We start from the raw sequence: 22,446 nt of genomic DNA on the forward strand, positions 1-22,446 counted from the left end.
CTCCGCAAACTGGAATGGAGGCAGTAAAAGAGGGACAGTAATAAAGGAGTGAGAATATTTTTTGGCGGGAAACAGTCCTTTACCTTTGACACGGACAGGACCAAGCATTCGGTATCATGGTTAAAAGTATCCGCATAGGTATTCTCGTTGGGCAGGGTACAATACTTGTTAAAATGATATCCATCCTATTAGGGTTAGATTCGAATCGAGTTAAGTTTAAACTTAACTCGGTTCACATAGAACTGACTCGAGTTTGACCGAGCTTGGCTAAGACAGACTTCTTTTGAGTTCGACCGAGCCGAGCTCGGACTCCATTCGTTTTTCGTTATCAAAACGACATCGTTTTAATACATATTGATCAAAACGACATCGTTTTGTATCAAAAATTTTAATTAGAAAATCTGACGAGTAGCTCGAACTCGACTAAGACCTGCTTGTTTCAGGCTCGACCGAACTGAGCTCAAACTCAAGCTCAAACTAATTCGATTCGAATCTAACACTACATCTTATATTAGGTATATTCGATGACATTCAAAATTTAAAAAATATTTATAATATTTTTTAAAATAATAATATAATATTTAAAATTTTATAATTTTTTTAATAAAATATATCTTATAATATAATATACAATACAAAAGTGGTGAAGATATCCCAACAACAAAATAGATATAAATTATAAACTGTATCTAGTTGCGAGATTTGGGTTTAAAATTTTACTAATTTTGATATCATTTGATTTTAGGTAATATTTTATGATTACGGTAATCAAACTTTTAATATAATTAGTTTGTTAATTAATAAAATATTATAATATTTTTATATTATCAAAATGATATAATATGTGATAATATTTTATTAAAAAATATAAAATATTAACACCAAAATAGGTTAATTGAAATATTACTATGAATAAATTAATAATGTGTTTAGTAATATTAATTTGTATAAATAATTATTATATTTGATAATTAATCTTAATTTTATTATATTTTTATTTTTACCCATTAAATTTAATTTAACATATAAAATACGTTTCAATAAGATAATATATACAGACTAAATACATTAATTATTTATCCATATTAATTTTCTCTGAGGTCAATTGCATTATTATATTTACACCCAATACTATCATCACAACTGTGCTCAATGGCTGACCCAAAAAATAAAAAAAAAGAAACTTGGATCCTCCCAGCCCTCAGACTCACTAGTGACTTCAGTAACATTATCTATAAAAATAACATGAAATTCTCGGCAAATATCTAAAAGAACCCATATTGAACTAATACACACGAATTGTTAGGTAATAGCTTCCAAAATTAACAACAATGCCAACAACCTCAATCTCAATTTCTATCATTTTCAGTACATGCAACAATACAAGTATGATCAGTATACATGATGATGCAAGCCTGACTGTAAAAAAATATAATAAGGGCACATACACACACAAGACTATACTTACTATCACTGGATAGCTGATATTTCACAGGCCAACCCTCTGAAAGCACTTGCTCATCGGTGATGGAGATGAACGCCAGTCCTGTTATCTCTTCTCAATACAGAACCAAACTCAGGGAGACAAATGCAAGATTATTACATGAAATTCTATGCTGCAGATGATACTCATTTGCTTGAAGCTTTACCTCCCCTTCAGTGCTGCAAACCGGGCTGCTAGCTCGTCATAGTCTGGTAACTTTGGATGCACGTGTCTGGCTGCATTTGATCCCTCAGGTTGAAAGGAAGCAGCACGAGCAATCACTTTTTTAGTCTCTGATGAAGCTGGTTGTTCACGTGGAAGTGAAATTGATCTAACTGGAGCAACGACCTCTGACATATCATCAGACACATCCCTCCTATGAGCATTATTAGGTGTTTCACCAATATCATTGCTCCCGTTATGTGCCTGACGACTTTTGGACTTCCTTCTCACATACCCCTCTTCATAGGTTGAAGGTTTCTTACTATAATGCATTAACAGTTTGTCTATGATCCTTTCGTCTTCATTACTCTGATAATGCTCATCATCAAACAAGATTTGCAGGCCTCTTCTTGAGTCATCCCTTCTCCTGCTTCTTGATTTTCTTCTTGAAACTCCTACATCTCCAGCATTGTCAACATTATCAAGACCAGATGGTGGTTTCCGGTGTCTCCTCCGTGCAGATTTTGCTTTTCGTATTGGATCTCCTGCACCATCATCCTTATAATGACTATCTTTCTCATCATCAAGACCCTTAACTGCAGTGGATCCAACAATCTGCCTCTCATGTTCACAATGATGTGATCCTACTTGCATTCTCTCTGATATATCAGCACCATTACTTGTGATAGGTACTGAAGGATGTTTAGGGACTCCACTTCCATCGAAACAAAAGGGCGAAGAGTCTAAATTGGCTTCATATTTTCCATCCTTCTGTTTGGCATTGTGTTTAACATAGGGAGGGCGGAGGGCACTATTGTAATGGGTTTTCAACTTAACTATTTCTTCATCCTGAACTTTCTTTGATGAATTTGTATTATTGTGCCGTCCACCACGGCCATCAGAGTCAAGTAGGTCCTTTCCATTGCTTTTTGGATGCTGTTCCATATAACTAGGAGCACTATATGCCTTTCCATAAGGTAAATTGTCCTTGCTCTCTCTCTTAGGTACAGCATTCTCCCTACCACCATATGGCTTGAATGTACCATCAATATGTTCCATTCTTCTCCCATGAAATGAACTGCCTGCTCTCACTGTTTTTAGGGTGGTATCCTCCTTCATATCCCAGGTTTCATGCTTATCACCAATGACTTCTTGTCTACCATGGAGTGAAATGCCATGAACGTCCACTCTATGGACAGTTTCTTCCCTGCAACTGACTGGCTTATCTCCATCACTTGCAAAGGCCCAGCTGGGCTGAAGGATAGGCTCATTTTTTTTCAGTGCATTACTCTCTTTGCCATTGTGCAATGTGCGCCCATCTCTTGCCCGTTCAAGTGCATCTTTACATGAATTAACATCATGCTTCTTTTCACTTGAATTAGTCTCCTTTCCATTAACTGATTTGTATTTATCCTTGGGGACATTGGAGAATCCAAGATTTTTAGGCTGGTCCTGCAATAATAGATGCAGAGTGCAAAAGATATTAGCAATAGGGGTAAGTAAAGAGCAATTTTTTTAATTAAGCAAACATAATCATGAGCTTTACAATGTCTACTATTTGCTTTCACTTCCTATCTGACAACAGCATCAATCACAAACAGAAAATACAGAAGGCATACCTGTGGAGATTTAGACATCCTCTGTTGAAAAGCACTGGAGTCCCATTTTATTGAAAACTCTGATGCTATGTCTTGCATTAACTGTAACTTTTTATCCGTTGTGGCAGGCTTCTTAGCTGATTTATCCACAAACTATTAATGACAACTAAGATGGTCAGTCACTAGAATGGAGTGTTACATTTAGAAAATATCAGTTTAGCATATATCTACAGATTTACCTCTTGGTTCACAAAATATTCCAGGGAATTTCCAAATCTCTCTTGAAATAATTGCCTAAGGTCTCGTAACTCAGGGGGATCAGAAAATCTTGCAGCAGCAAACATCAGTGATGACACTGCCTCCCTGCAGTCTTCAGGGCAATAACTGCAAATGCAATAATGAAGTCCAAGATGTGTCAATAAAATCTTAAAATGCTAGTGCTTCAATTCAAAACACAAAGACAAGCATGGAAAATATAATCAAATCATAAATATGCAGAATCTGGTTCAGTTCAACTCCAAGGCAGTGATCTGTTAAAAGTGGAGTTCTTCAAGGACATGAGATTAACTCTATGCTTCTTATTGACTTGTGAATGGAAACGTGAAATCATAAACAGCATACTGATGCTTAACACTTCTAACAATATCATAAATAAAGAACTGCAGATGAGCGCCAAGCCAAAGTAGTATGCGAAGCACTTCTTGTGGAACAGGAGATCCACCAGAAACTTGTGATCACAAGATTAGCTTAATCGTAAGTTCAATTGTAAATTTATACAATATACCCTTCTTGCGAAGGTTAACTTTAATGAAATATAATTAATTAAAAATCATTGATCATATGGTATCCAACACTTGTTTTCAGGTTTCATCGTATTTATTTTCTTTTTCTGCTTAGGAAAATCACAAGCAAAATTATTTGCTTCCCATGTTCTTCAACTCCATTCAATGTTCCGTTTAACCATTGGCAGGGTATTAATGAGTTTAAAATTTATTTCCCAACACATTGCATTCTTCCCATCATAGTGGATCACCAAGCATAATAACAAGCAGATCAGAATTTGACTCCATTAGAGGCTAACTCTCACAACAATAAATTGTAAAGCATATCTGAATCCATGAACTGAAACCTACCAATTACAATGCCAAAAGTAATTTCTTAATCTGATAAAACTCAAAGCAATCCCTACAAGGTAAAATCAACGCACTTTAGGTAAATTTCTGTTAACAGCAGCTTAACTTAGCATATATAATAAATGTATTATCCAATAAATGTACTAGATATTATCCAAAATATAGCTATGCAAGTGTAACACATTAACAGACATGGTATATATAAGGAGAGTCATCGAGATTATTTTAAATAACATATAAGTATAGGCTAGAGCAATTCGTTGTACCTCAATTTTTGCAGGACTGAAAGATGCTTCAGTACAAAATCACAACATTGCTCAACGTAATCATAGCAATGGGACAGATTCAATTCATCAAGAAGCCCATCAGCCTGTCTCACCACATTGCAAAACATTAACTCCTCAATAAGATCTTCAATTCATGAAATCCCTAATTATGTATAATCACTACAACGACAAATTCAACAGCAGCATGCGATATTCCATTGAATTTAAAACTAAAAAAATTAAAAAAAAAAAAACAATAAACATAATGCAAATTACCCTGCCATAAGCATTAATATCGAGCCCATTAAGGAGCAGCTCAGCTATATCTTTCTCTAGAAACTTCTGCGTCGCATTCCTCTTTCTTCTTATGACATCGATCCGACTCTTGATTAGTTTTATCAACGATTTACTGTCAAGAAAACATTACATTAACACAAAAACAGAATAAATAAACACACTGACAGAATTAACGTATCCAGAAAGAGATCAGAGGTCCGTCAAACCATTTGGAAGCAAAACCTCGACCTAATAGCCCGTCCAGCATCTTGCTCGGCGAGCTTCAGTGACCACTGCTGATTAAAACAAAAAACGAAAAAGAGACGTTAAAGAAATGAAAAATCAAGATAATGTGAGATCCGTCATTAACGAAATGAGAAGAAAATTTGAAAGCGAAAACTCTTCGGACATTATCTCGTTTGTCTGTTTAAAACTTTACCAGTTGGTGACTGCGCTCAACCTTCCAACTGAAGTTTGTATGTTTTTACTTACCTGATAAAGGCCTTGCAATGTAGTGATGAATATAAACGTTGGGGAGGGTAGTTTGGTAATTTGATGATGTTATGATTGGTGTGCGGATGAGGCGGAGAAATTAGTTGGGTTAGAGGAGATGGTGCCCGGTAGCTGAGCGGACAAAGCATCGTGATTAGGAGGAATCTGATGTGCTGGACCGCACCGCATTTCTTGTTGACTATCAATTGCCTTAATTAGGTCAAAGTACTTTAATTATTTTAAAAGTACATCCATAATATTTGAAAAACCCAAACACTTATTTATAGACAAATTTTAGAGGTAAGAGTAAAACTGTTATTTTATCTTTCATATTAAAAATATATAATTTTATCTATTTTTTCCTCTAGATATTAAAAAGTTACATTTTACTATAACTTTAATTTTAAAAAAGTGACATCTCACCTTTAAACCTTTAAAGTTTTATTCTTCCCAACAATAGGAATGATGATGATTACCATTCTCCTCCCTTCTCTCTCTTCCATTGCCTATAATGTCTCATAATTAATGAAGTAGCATCAACGTGATAAATCGAAGAAAACAAGTTTAGCTTCTCCAGTAGTAGAGAGTTTTTCGTCGACTTCTCCAACACCAACTTCATTTTTCATTAATTCAGCTTCAAACGAAAATAAATTGCACAACGGAAGCTTTGTCTGGAGTTGATTTGATGAAAAACGCATTGAACTTTGTCATTAGTTCATGGAGAATGGTTGCATTAATTTTTTTTAATTCATCGTGCTAGTGTTTCTTCATCGGTTGTGGGACATCATTGGTGGTAGCAGAGAGAGGAGAGAAAAATGATGGTCGTCATCTTTGCCATCCTTGTTGTTGGGGATAATAAGGGTTTAGGGGTAAACTGTCACTTTTTCAAAGTTAAAGATATAGTGAAATATAATTTTTTAAATTTAAGAAAAATTAAGATAAAATTATATATTTTTTAATATAAAAATAAAATAACAATTTTACCCTTACCTATATCAAAACATTTTAATAAAAATTAATTTATAAATAAATATTTATATTTTTTATATATCACATATATATTTTCTAGAATGGGCTACAACTTGAGGGAAAAGTAGTTCTTTGGCCCCTTAATTTTAGGAAGAGACTCAGGGGTTGTTCAGGCGGTCATTGGACATGACGACTGTTGACTTTGAGTCAAAGTAAAACTATTAACGGGCACATTAATGATATTTTAACTATAACTGTTCCATGTGTTATAATTTTTTATGCTCTTGAGAGTCGAGACTAAATATTTTACACTAAAGTGAGATTCCATTTTTTTTCTTTTATACGTCAAAGCACTATTTCCCATCCAAAGGTTTGGCGGATTATATTTCTCCCCCATTAATTCTAAACAATTAAAATATATTATTAAAAATAAAAATATTTTTAAAAATTAAAAATTTATTATATTTTTTTAATTTTAAAAATTAATAATTTTCCATTAAAAATTTGAAAAGTGCCAAAATTCTGACACAGTAAGAGAGAAAAAATGGTCGGCCGACAAGATTTTTCACGTTACAACGTTAACGTTTACAGTCTGCTATTGTGCGTCAAGGAGACTTGCGTTCTGACAACAGGTTATTAAATTCAGAAACAAACAAAAATGTATGTGCATTTCCATGTCAGCTTGAGAGCAACCACCTTACTTTCTTACAACTTAATCTTGTAAAGCTTAAGGAATATTAATTAAAAATTTAATTACCAAAAAAAAAAGAAATATTAATTAAAATAATTAGATTTGAAGGCAGAGCTGGGCAAAAATCCCGATCCCCATGGCTCCAGCTAAAAGCTCAGGCCTGGTTGGGACAACCTCAGACTCTGCCCAGGGAAACACAAGCCCGAGTCAAGAGAGGAGGGCCCAAGCTCTGGCCTGTACTTGGCAGTGGCTCAAGTCGTGTCATTTTGGGTTAAAAAAAAATGGCAAGATCCACGTGCCACGGCTTTGGTCGGTCATGTTAGCCCACCAAATATGAAAATATGAGACCCAGCCCGTAGCAAGGTGGATGGTGTCTTTGTAGGCTTTTTAATAAGGTGGTGAAAGTCTACTTGTTTATTACACTTTTACCCTCAGGCATGGCACGGAATACACAATTCATGATAAATACACACTTTCAAACAAGTATATAAATAATATATTATTATATAATTAGATAATTTTAAATTAAAATAAAATAATATTCAATCATATGATAACATAATATTTATATATTTATTTTATATATTTAAAATATATATATAATTTTATTGATAATATTATTCTAAATGATAATTAAAAACAAAATAAAAAAAGTGATTAAGTGGTCGAGGAATCTGATTAGAATAATTGGTGGGTTCTTACAAAAGATTGTGACCCGGTTTACAATGTTAATTGTGCTATCTTGTCAGGATAAGAGTGATTAAATTGATTAACTGGTGGCCTATTTCCACATATAATAAAATTATGCGTGCATAATTTTAAATATCTAATTGATATATGATTGTATGATTAAATAATTTTAAATTAATGATAAAATATTTTTTAATAATACGATAATACGTCATCTTGAATATATATAATATTACTTGTCCAAACATTGGAATTATACCGGAAAATTAAATGTTCAAATTCAAAAAATATATTGGGATTAGCTGGTGGACCTTTTGTTAGAAAAATTTAAGAATATAAAATCTTATAAACCAACATAAAAAAAAAAAAAAATCGTTTTAGTTGGTAATAGATGACGGTGTTTTTATTAGGAAAGTAATGGTTCATATTTTCAATGCATTAGGCAAAAATGTAATATATGGTCTATGACTCTATGCCAAGGAAATGATGAAGAGTAACTCTTTAATTAGTTTTTTTCTTTTCTTTTTTTTAAAATTAGATATCCTATTCAAATTGGATTATTTTTTTCGAAATTAAATCAATCATTTCGATAGAATAAACATTAACTCTAGTAATCAACCCTACAATCATATAAATTAAGAATTTAATTTTAATATATTGTAAGAGAAAATTCATGAAATTTTCTCTTTTTGTTACATTAATTACTTACTAATAGCTACAATAAAATATTAAATCATATTCACTGCAATTGGAATTCATATTCATGATCCTCTCTTTTCTTCACTCAATCCACCCATTCGTTGAAATGTTCGAATTCAATTCATTGTTCATTATAATCAGTTCAATTAAGGACAGAATTACAATCACAAAAATTGTCAATCTACGAATAGCCTAGAAAAAAAAATTCAGAAATTGCCCATCTCTAGTCAGTTTACCTTACCAAGTTAAAGTCAGAAATGGCTGTATGCATGATTGTAAAGCTGATACATCAGTTGAAACCTTGGAAAGGAAATGAAGACTTCTACCAGAAACATCTCAAAAAACTGATGAGAAAGTGGAGAAGGTAATTTTCTCGGTCGAGTAATTCGTGTCTCTCCAGCTGACTATTCTGAGGTAGCAGCTCGCTGTAGTAGAGCAGCGTTGTGACAGCGGCAGCAGGCTGACTTACCAGGGACGTTAGAAGCCTCACCAATGCTCGGAACATCAAAGGCGTCAGAAACTGCAAATGGGTAAAAAAATTTATTAAGATGGAGTTAAGTAGAAAATCTGACTGACGCAAGCAATAAAACAGTGAAGGAGCTAGCATATATACCAACCATGGTTTTGGTGAATTAGGTGAAGAAGACCGAGAAAGATGTTGAAAATGGAGTTTTTGTCTTGAGAAGAAGAGAGGGCACTTGGGCATTTGTGTTGTGTCGCTGCAGATCTTCAGCCAACAGTCAGAGCTACCCGTCCTTACACTAGAAAACTTGGAAGGAGGCAGCTAGTTGAAACTATCAATAAAACCATTTGAAGTGCACATAGTATTTCCCAAAACTAACAATTAACCTGTGTGTGTTGGTTAGTTACTGTATAATTAAGGTAATTTTGGCTTAAAAATAAGGTCAAATGACTATTTCCCACCCAAAGTTAAAAAATAATAATTCTCACCTATCAAGTTTGAAAAAACTGATTTTCCATTCGTTATTGACAAGTATTTCTTTGATATTGATTTCATTTTTGCTTGTACGAAGTAAATTTCTTGAATATGCCTAATAAGAACCCAAAATGCATGACACACATAATGGGTTTGCACAAAATTTTACCTTGTGTGTTGCACAAGGTTTTTCATTTTTGTAATCTATGTGTAATCTATGTGGACCATAATGAAATTTTATCATACATGTTATGTCTAGGAGTTTATTAATATTACACCAAGCACAATGCGGGTCCAAGAGAAATTTTATATTATATAATACATAAGGGATTGATATATGTTTTATGTTTGGTTTTCTTTTTATTTTCCACCATCACCATGTGTAGCTTAAACAATATTTGTGAAATTTCAAGTTAGTTTTCATTTTAATTCTTAAAGGATTCATTTATATATTTTGTACTATCATTTTAACTCTTGGTTGGACATGAAGGGGAGGGAATGACCATGAAGGGTTACACAATGATTTACATTGGCAAGATAGAAAACACCAGTAAGAGTAATGTTATATGTACACATATTTGACACAGAATTTAAATATATAAATGATGTGTTATCATATGATTAGATATTATTTTATCTTTAATTTAAAATCATTTAATTATGTGATGACACATAATTTATATACTTAAATTATGTACTATAAATGTATATATATAATTTTATTAACACCGATAATATAACTAGATATGACACACAAGATATTAGTTTAGTTATTGGATAAACATCTACATATTGACCATAGGCTCAAACTTATTCATATAATTATGAAACTAGAAAATGCCGTAAATGGGATGTCTCACAACATCAAAGACGATGATGAAGTGACATATGTATCATTACTCTTTCTAAGATGTCCCACTCGGTTTGTGCTTTATGACCATTATTTTGAAGCCAATAAATATGCCTAGTAAAGTGTCTACCATAATTGGATCAACATGAAGAGGGTAATAGCAAACATGATATTAATGAGGATGATCTTGCGGAGGTGCCTGATACCGAGTTATTGTCAAATGCAAAAGATGGGCTTCCCTTGTGCAGGAGAAAACCATCCTCAGTATCATAATTCTCACAAATGAATTTATACTCTTATAAAACACTAATTTAGAAGTGAAACAGCTAGCAACATAATCAATCTTATGGTGATACACATATAGGTTCAGTTGATAATGTATATCTATCCATGTAGGGGAAAACAACAGCTAAGCAGGGAATATATCAGCCTAAATTTCATTTTAAATTCTCTCTCCAAAGTAAAACATCTTATGCTACTGAAAATTCTAGCAAAATGGAAATTAAAGCCTCTATAGAAGCCTGCATTAAGTTCCAAGAACGGGTTTGACATATCCTTTCAGCACGAAAGAGGACCATCACCATAAACATTCTACTGTGATGATTATGTCATCCACTTTCTACACACAGCACAGAAAGGAAGAAGTGATACCTCATGCTTATTGGCTACAATACCCAGCTCTGCCATCAAAAGAATACTACTATTGATTATCAGGCTTCTCTGTTTCTTCCTTCTCAGGATCTTCTTCTTCTTCTTCCTCTTCCTCTTTTTTCTCTTCCTCTTCTTCATCTTCTTCCGGAGGATCACATGGCAATGGAGGCGGTAAAGGTGTTTTCATAGGGCTAAACTGCGGAAATATATCAGGTCTACGACCAGGTTTGGGCCTCTCCCACTCCTGCGTTATAACCCATAACATACAGTAAACATGCATACCAGAAGTATAAATCCACTACAATCATTTTCAAACCATACAATCTTCTGGGAATTTCAAATCATTTTCATTTCATGATAGATAATCGTCTATTCTGAAGCACAAGAAACAAAAATCTATCATTACACCATTAAGTTCACATTATAATCTGCCTAATTCCACTTCAATTAACAAGTCCTGAAAAATAGTTTGGATCATGTAATTTTCAAATCATAAAACAAACCCAAGTGGATAAATCTCTATATATTTTACTTGAGACAAATTTAATAACCAAAGATTTAAAGAAACCAGGCCTATCTCTCATCAAGAATCATGTCTTCAAATTACTATTCTTGTATAAATTAAGCCATAAAAACAAAATCAAACTTGTCGCGCCAATTAACCAATCAAGAAGCAAATAAAAAGGAAGTAGGAATTTGAATAACAGAATTGAATAAAAAAACTTACGATAGGGAAATCGAGAGGGTTGCGGCGAGTCAATTTCTCCTCCTCAGGTGCCATTCTCACCACCTGCCTCCACGCCCTCCGACTATTCAAATTCAGGCCATTGGAACCGAACATAGGCATCGATACAAGAGAGCAACTGCAACTTTGGCTCATTGAAGCTGACGAGAAGGGTCTAAATGGAGGGGCAATAGCTAGGGTTTTAGATGTAGATGCTGTAGATAGGCAGCAGAAGGATGCCATGAGTTCTTTAGCCGCCTCTCATTCTATAACAAAACAAGAGATTTTATCATATCAGCATAAATTCTGGGCCAAGCCTAGTCCAACTTATCAAGCCCGTCTTCAAATGGGTTGTTGGATTAGGTCTTCTCTGGACCCAAGTACAAAAGAAATGCAGTGAGAGTCTTAAATAATTTTCTAATAGAAATTTGGTGAGTTTATGGTCAGAGAAAACTCACACGAAATAGTTTCAGTTATATTATAATGTGACCGTGACATAAGAGCAGTATGACGTTTCAAATTAGTAGAGAGAGGCTAAGTTCAAGTTCAAGTTTAGTTAAATTAAATTTTTAATTGGATTATTTTAATATATATTAATTAAAATCACAACATTTTAATTTATTTATATAAAAAATTTTTAAACTTTTATGTTTAAACTCAAAACTTGAAAATTAAAGTTTAATCTCGTTTAAATTAAATTTATTTTTAAATTAAAATAAATTCAATTTAAATCTAATTCTATTGCAGCCACCTTTACCAAGTTTGATCAAAAGGGATCAAAGCTTAATTTCCCTGTATCAACATTAACATATTGAGTGATTGGTGATCACCAGGCAGACAACTGTCGGTGTAACAGCGATTTCTATTGTTGTTTCCACGTTATCTCCAAAATGAAAAGCGCCATTGAATGCGCTGTAAAGTGCAGTCCAATCAACTAGCCAAATGACAACACACATGTTGATGGTCAGTTAAGAAGCAATCACATATTTACTCTGTACTTCCCCATGCGTTTTCGCCCTAGCAGCTTGGACCTCAAAACACCATCCCTCTCCTCCTCACTGTCTTCACTATCTAGCACAACAAGCACTTCAGATACTGGTGGTTCCACTGTTTTCTGTTGCTGAGTCTCCCCATGATCTTGATCTTTTTGCATCTCTTTTTCCTTTCTCGAGGACAAGAACTTAGATTTATCTGTGGAGAGGTTGTCCTTGAGTGAGAGTAAGCAGCTGTTATTATCATTCCTATCTTGCAACAGGGTCAGAGGACCAAGAGACAATTTTCTACCAATTCCACTCTTAGTAGAAGAGCAGTGAGGACTTAAAAGAGGTTGTTTCCGAGGTGGAGCCGCATTCTCCTCATTATCCTTTTCAGGTCCTTGTGATGGCCCCTTGAACCCCAAAGAAAGCCTCTTGCCAAATGAAGATATCTTCTTGTAGTTCACCTTAGTAGAGCTATTTCCCATAGCATCGGTAACATCCTTACTAGGCTGTAATGCTATAGGCTGTGATTGGGAGGGTAATACCTGTGGCTGGATAAGAATTTTCTCATTATTATGATCTGGTTGGAATGTTTCCAAAGATCTCAATGTCCTTTCTTGGTCAATCTTGCACAAATGCTTCGAGCTCGTATTTATGCAGTCACTCTTTAATTCACTGTTTCTATGATGATGAGGTTTTTCCTGACTAAAGTTGCTGGGCTGCAGCAAAGATGACCCTGAAGCAGTTGCAGAAACGGTTTGAGGACTGCACAGAGGAGATTGATTTTGCAATACATTCTCCATGACACAACCGTCTTGCTTCAGAATCTGACAAGAGGATTCCAGAGATAGCTTCCGCCTGGTTCCACATAGTCTCTCATGTCTCAAATTACAGTCATCAAGAGTGAAACTTATATCCTTCCTTTTTCCTTCAGCGCCTATCTGGATTTGCAAAGACACAGAGAAATGGGACACCGAAAGTAATATTAAAACTTCTTTAGCATCCATCTGGCTTTCCAAAGAAAGAGAAAAATATGGGTGGGTGCTAAAAATTTACCTCATTCAACTCAACATCATTGTCCCTAATTTGGCCTGAGCTTGAAGACTCCAGCGACAACTTCCAACTGATGCTATACGGATCGTTATGAGTTGAAACTAATTCATTGACTTCGAGCCTTGACTCTTCTAATCCTCTAAATTCAGCCTGAGGTACGATATTCCAATATCAAATAAAAATCATATTTCACAAAAGCAACATTAGACCAATTTCATGTCTATACCACACTTGAATTCAATTGTGTTTGAATGCCTTCAGTACCGCACTTATGCCCCGTCGCTCCTGCCCTTGCATACTTCTCAGTCATTAATTGTGCTTTTTGGTCAAAAGCCCGTCTGTTATATTTGTATTCCCTGCTCTGCGGATCCAGTCAAAACATATCATATGAAAAAGACCGTTCCACATTCAGAATTGTTGCCTATACAATCAATGGGTATAACACTAACTGCTTCACACATAAGCCCATCATCGGGATTTGGTTCACTCAGTAACAACCCTATGCTAGTGAGCACAGTTGAGATGTTCAGGGATGGCTGCCATGCCCCCTGTTTAGATAAAAATAGCTTATCAAAAGCCAGATTTAAGATAGAATCAAAATTTTATGATAAAAACAAATTGAACAGACAAAAAACATGCCCGAGAGTCTATGTGATTGAAAATTTTCAAATGACAATTAAAAAGTGACAACTCTAAACATTGTCAAGATATTGTCTGTTTATATGTATCTATCTTGATTTGAACTTAAGACTTTATTGAAAAGAAATCATAAGTACCAATTAGATTATTAGATTAATTGGATCTCATAATTCAAATCTAAGAATAAAGTTTTAGATCTGAATCAAATCACGAGAGGTACACATAAACAAATAATATCTTAATAGTGAGTCAAATTGTTACATAAAACCTCCCAATCCTGCAGATCATCAGTCAATTCAGTGGATGAATGTTGTCATAAGGAGAAATATTTTAATCTTCTGGTTACTTTTTAGTGCTAGTTCATCAAAAAGAAATATCAGTGACTCTTACAAAGAGACGGAACAACTGAACCAAATCTGCACAAGCTCACAAAAACATAAACCTAGAATTTAAACTCAGATATATAGGTGAACCAAATCTGTAATATGTAGGTCAGGCTTCCAGGGCCAAAACACAAACAGTATTTACAAAATTTAAGCATCCAACAGAAGCAATATGTCGAAGGTTGGGACTGCAGCAGTTAATTTTCCTTTTTGTTTGAATAAAACAACTTTGAATTCCATTTCAAGATACAACACTGAATTCTATGCTACCAAGTGCAAAAAAATGTTCACATAAGTATGGAAAGCCCTAGAAATTATAGCAAATTTAGTATTCCATTTTCCATTCCAACCGAGCACCTTGCTGCCTTTGAGTTACAAACACCATCAAAGTCACAAATTTACTCTTGATTTCTATGCTTATAACTAGATGAAAATAATTGAGCTTTCTTACACATGGCATGGCAAAATTAACCAGAGTATAACTCAAATATTAATAATTCGCAAAATAGTAATGGGATTCACTCACCTTTGGAGGAAGATTGAGAATATCAAGGCAAATTCGGCCACCATTGTCAATGTTAGGATGGTAAATAGGCGTAGCAAACGTCACACACGGAGGCTGAAACGGATACCTATTCATGATATTCATATCAGCAAACAATATTCATATCAAATTTCTATAAACTCCAAAATAAAAATCATAATTTAAGAATACCTTTCAGGAATTTGAATTTTGATTTCAAAAACCCCTTTAGCATATACGGTTCCTTGAGGACCTTCAATATCTGCGACAACAGAAACGAATAAACCACATTATAAATTGAATGCTACAAGTAAGGGTAATCTAGAGGACAAGAGAAAGGGAATCGAACGGGCATGAATGGTGGATAGCGAGGTGAGGTCAGAGTCGACGGAGAGAAACGGAAAGGAGCAGCCAGGAGGCGGATCGCTGAGGAGAAGTTTTAGTTCCTTTTGCATTCGCAGATTTAGCCTCGCGGCTTGCGCCATTTCGTAGGTTTTTTTCGCTTGTTCTTCGCAATTTACAGATTGGTTTGACGGTTGCTAAACTATTACAATGGGTTTTAAAAAGAGCGGGCGCTGGAAATTTCGAATTTCTTTAATCCCGCATCAGATTGCCCGGGAGTAGAGTTAACTTTATTATTATTATATTTTTGAAATGAAATTTTCCTGTGGACCTGGTTCAGGCCGAGTACCAATCCTTGGTACTGGTCTCTCAACCCAAGCTCCGTACACTTGACTCGGCCAGGCCTGGCCCAAACACCCCTACTTAAAAGCTGAACTAGTCTGGGCCCAGGCTTAGACCCGAACTTTTTCCCAAGTCTTAGATATAACAGGGGATTGTATTAAACTGACTCAAACACAGTCCACCATACTAAGGGTCGGGTCATGCTTAGGTTTGTCAATTAATGGGTTTAATGGGTTGGCCTGACCCACAGACATGTTAAGACTTGCAACACAGCTCAAGACCATTGAGTCAAGAGTTTATAGATCAATCGTGACGTTATATATTTTTAATTTTAAATTATTTTTTAATGAGTCGTATTAAATCAATCTGTGAGTTTTACCATACGACTCCAACACAACCCACTTGGCTGTGGGCTTGACACGGTCTTCAATTTTACAAACTATACTCTCATAGGCCGTGTTAAAAATAGGGTGTCTAGACCGATCTGATCCCCTGTAGGCAAGCATTATGGAGTGGCCATGCATTAAGCGACGTGAAGATCGACAATTCTGCCCACCCACGCATGGAGCACTTGACACCTTCAGACCCAGCACAGGATGGGCCTCAAGCGCGCTTGCAACCCTGCTGTTCTTTAATCACGTGGTCCGGCACTCCAGTTTTCTTACCAGAAATAAAGGATATTTGAAGACAAATATAATCTACTCTGTTCACTAATTCAAAAACAAGTAGGCCCAACCACGCGTCCTTTTCCCTCTATACTGACGGTACTGGCACGCGCCTATCCTCTTGTTACTCACTACTGTTTAAACAACCATGCCTCGAGTGTTGCCCCGGTATTCCTTTTCAAAGTTTCAAAATCATTTCGCTTTCAAAATATCATTACGCTAAATCTAAAGAAATCCATTACAGCTTCTATTCTTTCTTTTTGGTATGTTTTTAGCTTTGTAATTTTGTAATTGTTTATAATGAAGTTTTGAAAGCTTTGTTCTGTACTGTGCGGCCGGCAATTGTTGTGTGAGTTTAGGGAGAGAGATACGAGTTTGATCGAAACTACAAAGAGAGAAAATGAACGTGGTGGGAAAACATATGTCGAGATCTAATACGACGACGCATCACCACCGTCAGTACTCTGACAACGTCCTTGACTCATCCTTCAATGCGAAATGGCTTCAATCTTCAACCGTTACTCCTTCACAGGTGTTCGTTGATCTCTAAACTAGTTTTTTACTTCAATGTTTCGATTCTGATGGAAAATGCGTTTAACGTACAGGAGTGTGGTTTATACGGAGGAAGAGTGAGCAGAAAGTCGCTGGACACAATGGCGCCGCCGCCGCTTTCTACGCGGTCTACGAGTCTCGGGAGGACTTGGGATGACTACGTGTCGCACGGTGAGCTCAGCCCTGGCTTGCTGGATCTACACTCCTTTGATACTGAACTTTTACCAGAGGTCAGCTCTTTTCAGATTCTCATGGTTTTTTCTGGTAAAATAAAATATTTTATTATTTAGTTACATGTACTAAATGTTTGGATAATTTTCTTGAATTTAAGCCATAATCTATTATTAATTTTTGAGATAAAGTTAGGTTGCTTTGAAATGTATCAGTTTCAACTTTCCATTGAGAGTTTCATTGTGGGAGTTTTTTTTCCAATTTATTCATATCTTACATTATGATCATGATCACAATTCATATCAGACATTGAGTCCTCCCGTATGTTGTCTGATATATATTTCAGTCCTACAAGTTCAAGCCTTCAGAGCACGAGTAATTTCATCAGTTACATAACTTTTGCTCTCTTAATTCATTAAACATAATTTTTTCCCGATGGATTGGAATTGCATTTGCTGGCTACTGATGTCTTTTTATATTCCACAACTAGGTGCTGGCTACCCAAGTAAATGAAGGAAACTGCCTCCATCAGCCAATTTATGGTATAAGTTTGGGTGACTCTGAACCAAATTTCTCTACAAGCAAGATTGCAAATAGATCACAAGGTGTTTCTGAGAATAGCCTTCTTAAAAGTTTCTCTGCAGATAAAGAAAGATCCAACAATGTTGCTAAGATTAAAGTTGTGGTTGGTTTCTCATAAACCATTTCAATGCTTTTCTTATTTTTTTAGCTGGCTATATCAGTGTGGCATTTGCTTGATGATTTAGGAGAGCAAGCTCCTTAATTACAGCCTGTAACAAGTTTTTTTAACTTGTGGATGCTGGAATTTATTGCTAAATTTCTCAATATATAAAAAAGAAAAAAAATGGCAATTTGAGGTTCAGTATACAAGTAGGATATTAGTAGATCTAAAAGTTTCTGCTGTACCTTGCAACACTGATTCTAAACAATTAAACAGTTTTGATTATGTCAAATGCAGGTGCGGAAGAGACCATTAAATAAAAAGGAAATAGCTAAGAAAGAGGAAGACATCATTACCATAGAACCACATTCCAATTCTCTCGTGGTTCATGAAACAAAACTGAAGGTGGGAACCCACAAGGGATTATTTTGTAACAGTTTTTCAATATTTGGAGGGATTTTTTTTTCTCGTCATTGAACTGACTTGTGCCATAACTTTTTATAGATGCTAGGGTTTGTTGTGTGTGGGTTACTTGTAAATGAATTCATAACATTGGAGATGGAAAGTTAAAGTGAAGGGGACATAAGTTGCTGAATTTCATAGCTGTCATACTTTATTGTTGTCTACTCATTTCTAATACATTTTTCCTTTCTAACTACTTTTTTTTGAAAATAATACATTGACTATCTCCAGAATAGTTCTGTGATATTAGGAAGTTTGGACGGTTTAGTTCCTGTTTCTCCTCAAAAGTCCAATTTATTGTCTCTGCAGGTTGACTTGACAGAGTATGTAGAGAAACATGAATTTCTTTTTGATGCTGTGCTGAATGAAAATGTTTCAAATGGTGAGGTGAGTCTATTTGGCTTGGCAACTGTTGCTGGTATAATCAAGCTGAATTGACTGGATTTCTAGTCTAACTATTGCAGGTATATTCTGAGACAGTGGAACCCATTGTCCCTCTAATTTTCCAACGAACAAAAGCAGCTTGTTTTGCATATGGGCAAACTGGTGAGTGGTCTGGGTATGCTCAACCGGAAATAAGTGCTCTCAGATGTGATGTGTTCTTGCTGCTTGTACTGATATGAAGGATATTTTAATAAATTGCAATGATTGTAGTACATGAACATAGATATGTTATCTCTATTGTACAAGGAAATCCTGGACTATACCTTTTTATATATGGCTGTGGGTTCAAATATTCTTTTTTGTCTTCTTTTTTGGAAAATTTCATATTTACTTATAACCCCTTTATTAAGCATACTAGAATCTGTAGACATACTCTGGACAGTACTTGTTGAATATTTTTGGATTACTCCATATGCTTTGTCTTCCTAAAAAATTAATTGTGGTTTGTTAGGGATTGAAGTGTTTGTATGGTTTTCGAGTGTGGATGGTGTTTCAACATATTTGTAATTAAAGTGTCTATATCTTAAAACAAATGGCATTGTTGGCTAGAGTTGATATAGTTTGTCTTGTTCAGGGAGTGGAAAGACTTACACTATGCAACCACTTCCGCTTAAAGCATCCCAAGATATTCTAAGATTAATGCACCAGACACATTGGAACCAAGGATTCCAATTGCATGTCAGCTTCTTTGAGATTTATGGTGGGAAAGTTTTTGATCTCCTGAATGATCGAAAGTAAGTTATTTCAGTTTGTGTTTTAGTTGGCCACCAAAAAAAAAAAAAAAAAGCTGCAGTCATTATATTCCTGCTTGGAGTTTTAACTTTTGCAGGAAGCTCTGCATGAGGGAGGATGGGAAGCAGCAGGTGTGCATAGTGGGTTTGCAAGAATACAGAGTATCACATGTTGAGACTATTAGGGAGTTGATTGAGAAGGGCAATGCCACAAGAAGCACCGGCACCACTGGTGCAAACGAGGAGTCCTCCCGTTCACATGCTATACTTCAGCTTGCCATCAAAAGATCAGCTGACAGCAGTGAATCAAAGCCTGCCCGACTAGTAGGAAAATTGTCTTTCATAGATCTTGCTGGAAGTGAGCGAGGAGCTGATACTACTGATAACGATAAACAGACAAGGTATCTCTCAAGAGGTTTGATTATTATTTTTTCTGGATATTAAACCAGCCTGTTTTCATGGTTCTTAAAGCAATAGCACTATGCATTGCATGGAGCCCTGAGCCCTTATGCTTTGTGTTAGAGTATATTGTTCACATAACCTGTGGAATTCAATGAAATAATTAACTCTTCTTATCTGTTTGCAGAATGGAAGGTGCAGAAATAAATAAAAGTTTGCTTGCTTTGAAAGAATGCATTAGAGCTCTGGACAATGACCAGGGTCACATACCTTTTAGAGGGAGTAAACTGACTGAAGTTCTCAGAGATTCATTTATTGGTGATTCACGCACTGTAATGATATCATGTATCTCACCAAACTCTGGTTCATGCGAACATACTCTCAACACACTGCGATATGCTGACAGGTAATTAGTTCTTTGGACCCACACCCACCTACTTGCTTTCCCCAAAAAGGAGGGGGATGGTGGAAACCTTCTTCGTTTTTCACTCTAATTATTCTGATAGCTACAAGCATTCCAGGGTGAAGAGTCTCTCCAAAGGGAACAGCTCCAGAAGGGATGCACTATCTTCATCTTCAAATCTTAGAGAATCCACTGCATTGCCCTTATATTCAGCTTTACCTACTAAATTATTATCTGATGACAATGTAACTGATCTTCCCAGTGAAAAGAACAGATTTGGGTGGGCCAAACAGATTGACCGAGAACCATCCCCACATTCTAATTTGGATCGTGTTCCTAGTGGAAGGGCAGAGGGAAATTTTCCTCCATCTGTACATTCAGATTATTACAAGTCTAAAGGAGGTGATCAATACAATATTGCTGAAGATGATTATGATTACTCTGAAGAGACATATGAACAAGAGAAATCATCATATAATAAGACGTTTGAGAATAACCAAACTTTAGCTTTGGAAGAGAGGTGGAAAACTGATGCTGTGAAGAAGAGGAGGGATTCTTTAGCCTTTGAGGCAAACAACTCTCATTCAGACAATGATCTTAATGCCTTGTTGAAGGTGATTATATTGAAGACATCTATATATGTTTTACAATCTGTTATTCAATGGCCAAATGAAATTTATCTTCATGTGATTTAGGAAGAGGAAGATCTTGTGTCTGCTCATCGTAAACAAGTGGAGGAGACTATAGATATAGTTCGGGAGGTAAGTGAAATTCACTTGTCCTGTCACATTTAATTGTCTGCTATGGTCTGACCTTGTATATGTTCATATTTATGCAGGAGATGAATTTGCTAGTTGAAGCGGACCAACCAGGAAATCAACTAGATGTTTATGTCTCTAAATTAAACGCCATACTTTCACAAAAGGCTGCAGGAATTCTGCAACTGCAAACCCGATTGGCACAGTTTCAAAAGCATCTGAATGAATATAATGTTTTGGTATCTTCTTTAGGTGACTGATTTATGAAAACCCTAGATTATGTCAATTGACCAATTGGAAGTGCAATATGGTGGGAAGTTGAGATGAGGAATGGATTTCTTTTCTTGTGGATTTCTCCTTGTCACATGTGGAATGTTGACGTCTGCAGTGGATGTTTGGATTGAATTATTTTTTTCTTTTGATCCACATTACTGTTACCTCAAGTCATTTGCTATCTTGACTTGTGAGGTAAACAATATATAAATGCGTTTGCAGATTGGCATCTCTTTGTAAAAGCTCAGCCGCAATGTAATTTTTAATCTTGGGTGATGTTTTCTTTCCATAATAGGCTTTGTCCTTGAGCCATGCCTAAACTTCTTGATGCATTAGTTTGATGTTTATACAAACTGCTGCTCTGTATATTTAAGAAACAAAGCTCATTTCTTGTGCGGTTCTTTCATCTCCTCTGTACATAGCCCATGAACACCAGTGCATCGTAACTCTTACGTGACTTGTTTGCTGTTTTCTATCTGCTTATAATTGAATTTATTTTAATGGTTCCTAGGAAGCGGCAGGTCGTCAAGATTCAAGCTTCTCAGATTGGTCATGAAAGCTACTCAATTTTGTCGATTAGGCCAAGGTGTGCTGATAGACAAGTAAGTACAGACATTTATTTTGCCAATACAATGAAAGCATTTACACCCATCAATTCTGAACAAATATTTTATCATCATACGTACATAAAGTATTAGGCATTACTTAATATTGAAATTAATATAATTTTTATGCTAATTTGTGGACACGTGTTAACAAATTTATTGATAAAAATTAATAATATGATATTGAGTAGTGAGATTGAGTGCCAGCTGTTGCATAAAAAAACCATGAATAATTGTATTGTTACAATCTCGGCTAACCAATGAAATGGTTCCAAGAGTCTCCCTGCCTTGGTATTGGATTTTGATAGAAACATTGTTCTAACCTTGCGAGGCTGATGGCACAGAAAACACATGAACCTAAACATTTGTGGTCTCAGTTTTTTCAAAATTTACTTGATGCTTAAAGAGAGTTGTCTCTTTC

General features: G+C 35.4%; 4 protein-coding genes across 12 annotated transcripts; 1 reads left to right on the forward strand and 3 right to left on the reverse strand.

Moving 5' to 3' along the window:
* Positions 1 to 1,299: 1,299 nt before the first annotated feature.
* Positions 1,300 to 5,506, reverse strand: LOC123200050. Of its 3 annotated transcripts, none has more exons than XM_044615138.1 (7): positions 5,358 to 5,506; positions 5,146 to 5,211; positions 4,919 to 5,051; positions 4,643 to 4,746; positions 3,483 to 3,627; positions 3,265 to 3,396; positions 1,300 to 3,097 (listed from the first exon to the last, which is right to left on the reverse strand). In XM_044615138.1, exons 2-7 carry the CDS (start codon positions 5,184 to 5,186, stop codon positions 1,646 to 1,648), a joined length of 2,007 nt encoding a protein of 668 aa, XP_044471073.1. In that variant the 5' UTR covers positions 5,187 to 5,211; positions 5,358 to 5,506; the 3' UTR covers positions 1,300 to 1,645. The 3 variants fall into 3 exon arrangements, with proteins under 3 accessions (XP_044471073.1, XP_044471074.1, XP_044471075.1); XM_044615139.1 differs by having other exon boundaries at positions 5,146 to 5,214; positions 5,358 to 5,450; XM_044615140.1 differs by lacking the exon at positions 5,358 to 5,506 and adding an exon at positions 5,328 to 5,347.
* A 3,050-nt stretch (positions 5,507 to 8,556) lies between these two features.
* LOC123200051 (coiled-coil domain-containing protein 9-like) lies at positions 8,557 to 11,900 on the reverse strand. Of its 7 annotated transcripts, none has more exons than XR_006498495.1 (4): positions 11,625 to 11,900; positions 10,898 to 11,141; positions 9,077 to 9,186; positions 8,557 to 8,979 (listed from the first exon to the last, which is right to left on the reverse strand). XR_006498495.1 is itself a non-coding variant. In XM_044615143.1 (3 exons), exons 1-2 carry the CDS (start codon positions 11,862 to 11,864, stop codon positions 10,947 to 10,949), a joined length of 435 nt encoding a protein of 144 aa, XP_044471078.1. In that variant the 5' UTR covers positions 11,865 to 11,900; the 3' UTR covers positions 8,557 to 8,979; positions 10,898 to 10,946. The 7 variants fall into 7 exon arrangements, 3 of the variants coding, with proteins under 3 accessions (XP_044471078.1, XP_044471077.1, XP_044471076.1); XR_006498494.1 differs by having other exon boundaries at positions 9,077 to 9,220; XR_006498493.1 differs by having other exon boundaries at positions 9,077 to 9,228.
* A 482-nt stretch (positions 11,901 to 12,382) lies between these two features.
* Positions 12,383 to 15,737, reverse strand: LOC123200053 (probable ubiquitin-conjugating enzyme E2 37). The gene is made up of 7 exons (XM_044615144.1): positions 15,546 to 15,737; positions 15,389 to 15,458; positions 15,200 to 15,305; positions 14,101 to 14,199; positions 13,878 to 14,012; positions 13,655 to 13,801; positions 12,383 to 13,539 (listed from the first exon to the last, which is right to left on the reverse strand). The coding sequence occupies exons 1-7, from the start codon at positions 15,679 to 15,681 to the stop codon at positions 12,601 to 12,603; spliced, it is 1,632 nt and encodes a 543-aa protein (XP_044471079.1). The 5' UTR covers positions 15,682 to 15,737; the 3' UTR covers positions 12,383 to 12,600.
* Positions 15,738 to 16,685: 948 nt separating this feature from the next.
* On the forward strand, positions 16,686 to 21,826 carry LOC123200035 (kinesin-like protein KIN-13B). Its single transcript, XM_044615121.1, has 12 exons — positions 16,686 to 17,077; positions 17,151 to 17,327; positions 17,759 to 17,953; positions 18,248 to 18,355; positions 18,722 to 18,799; positions 18,877 to 18,958; positions 19,431 to 19,590; positions 19,686 to 19,988; positions 20,174 to 20,392; positions 20,508 to 21,003; positions 21,085 to 21,150; positions 21,228 to 21,826. Exons 1-12 carry the CDS (start codon positions 16,946 to 16,948, stop codon positions 21,405 to 21,407), a joined length of 2,196 nt encoding a protein of 731 aa, XP_044471056.1. The 5' UTR covers positions 16,686 to 16,945; the 3' UTR covers positions 21,408 to 21,826.
* The last annotated feature ends 620 nt before the right edge of the window (positions 21,827 to 22,446 follow it).

This window comes from Mangifera indica, chromosome 17 (assembly GCF_011075055.1).
Source record: "Mangifera indica cultivar Alphonso chromosome 17, CATAS_Mindica_2.1, whole genome shotgun sequence".
NCBI classification, from domain to species: domain Eukaryota; kingdom Viridiplantae; phylum Streptophyta; class Magnoliopsida; order Sapindales; family Anacardiaceae; genus Mangifera; species Mangifera indica.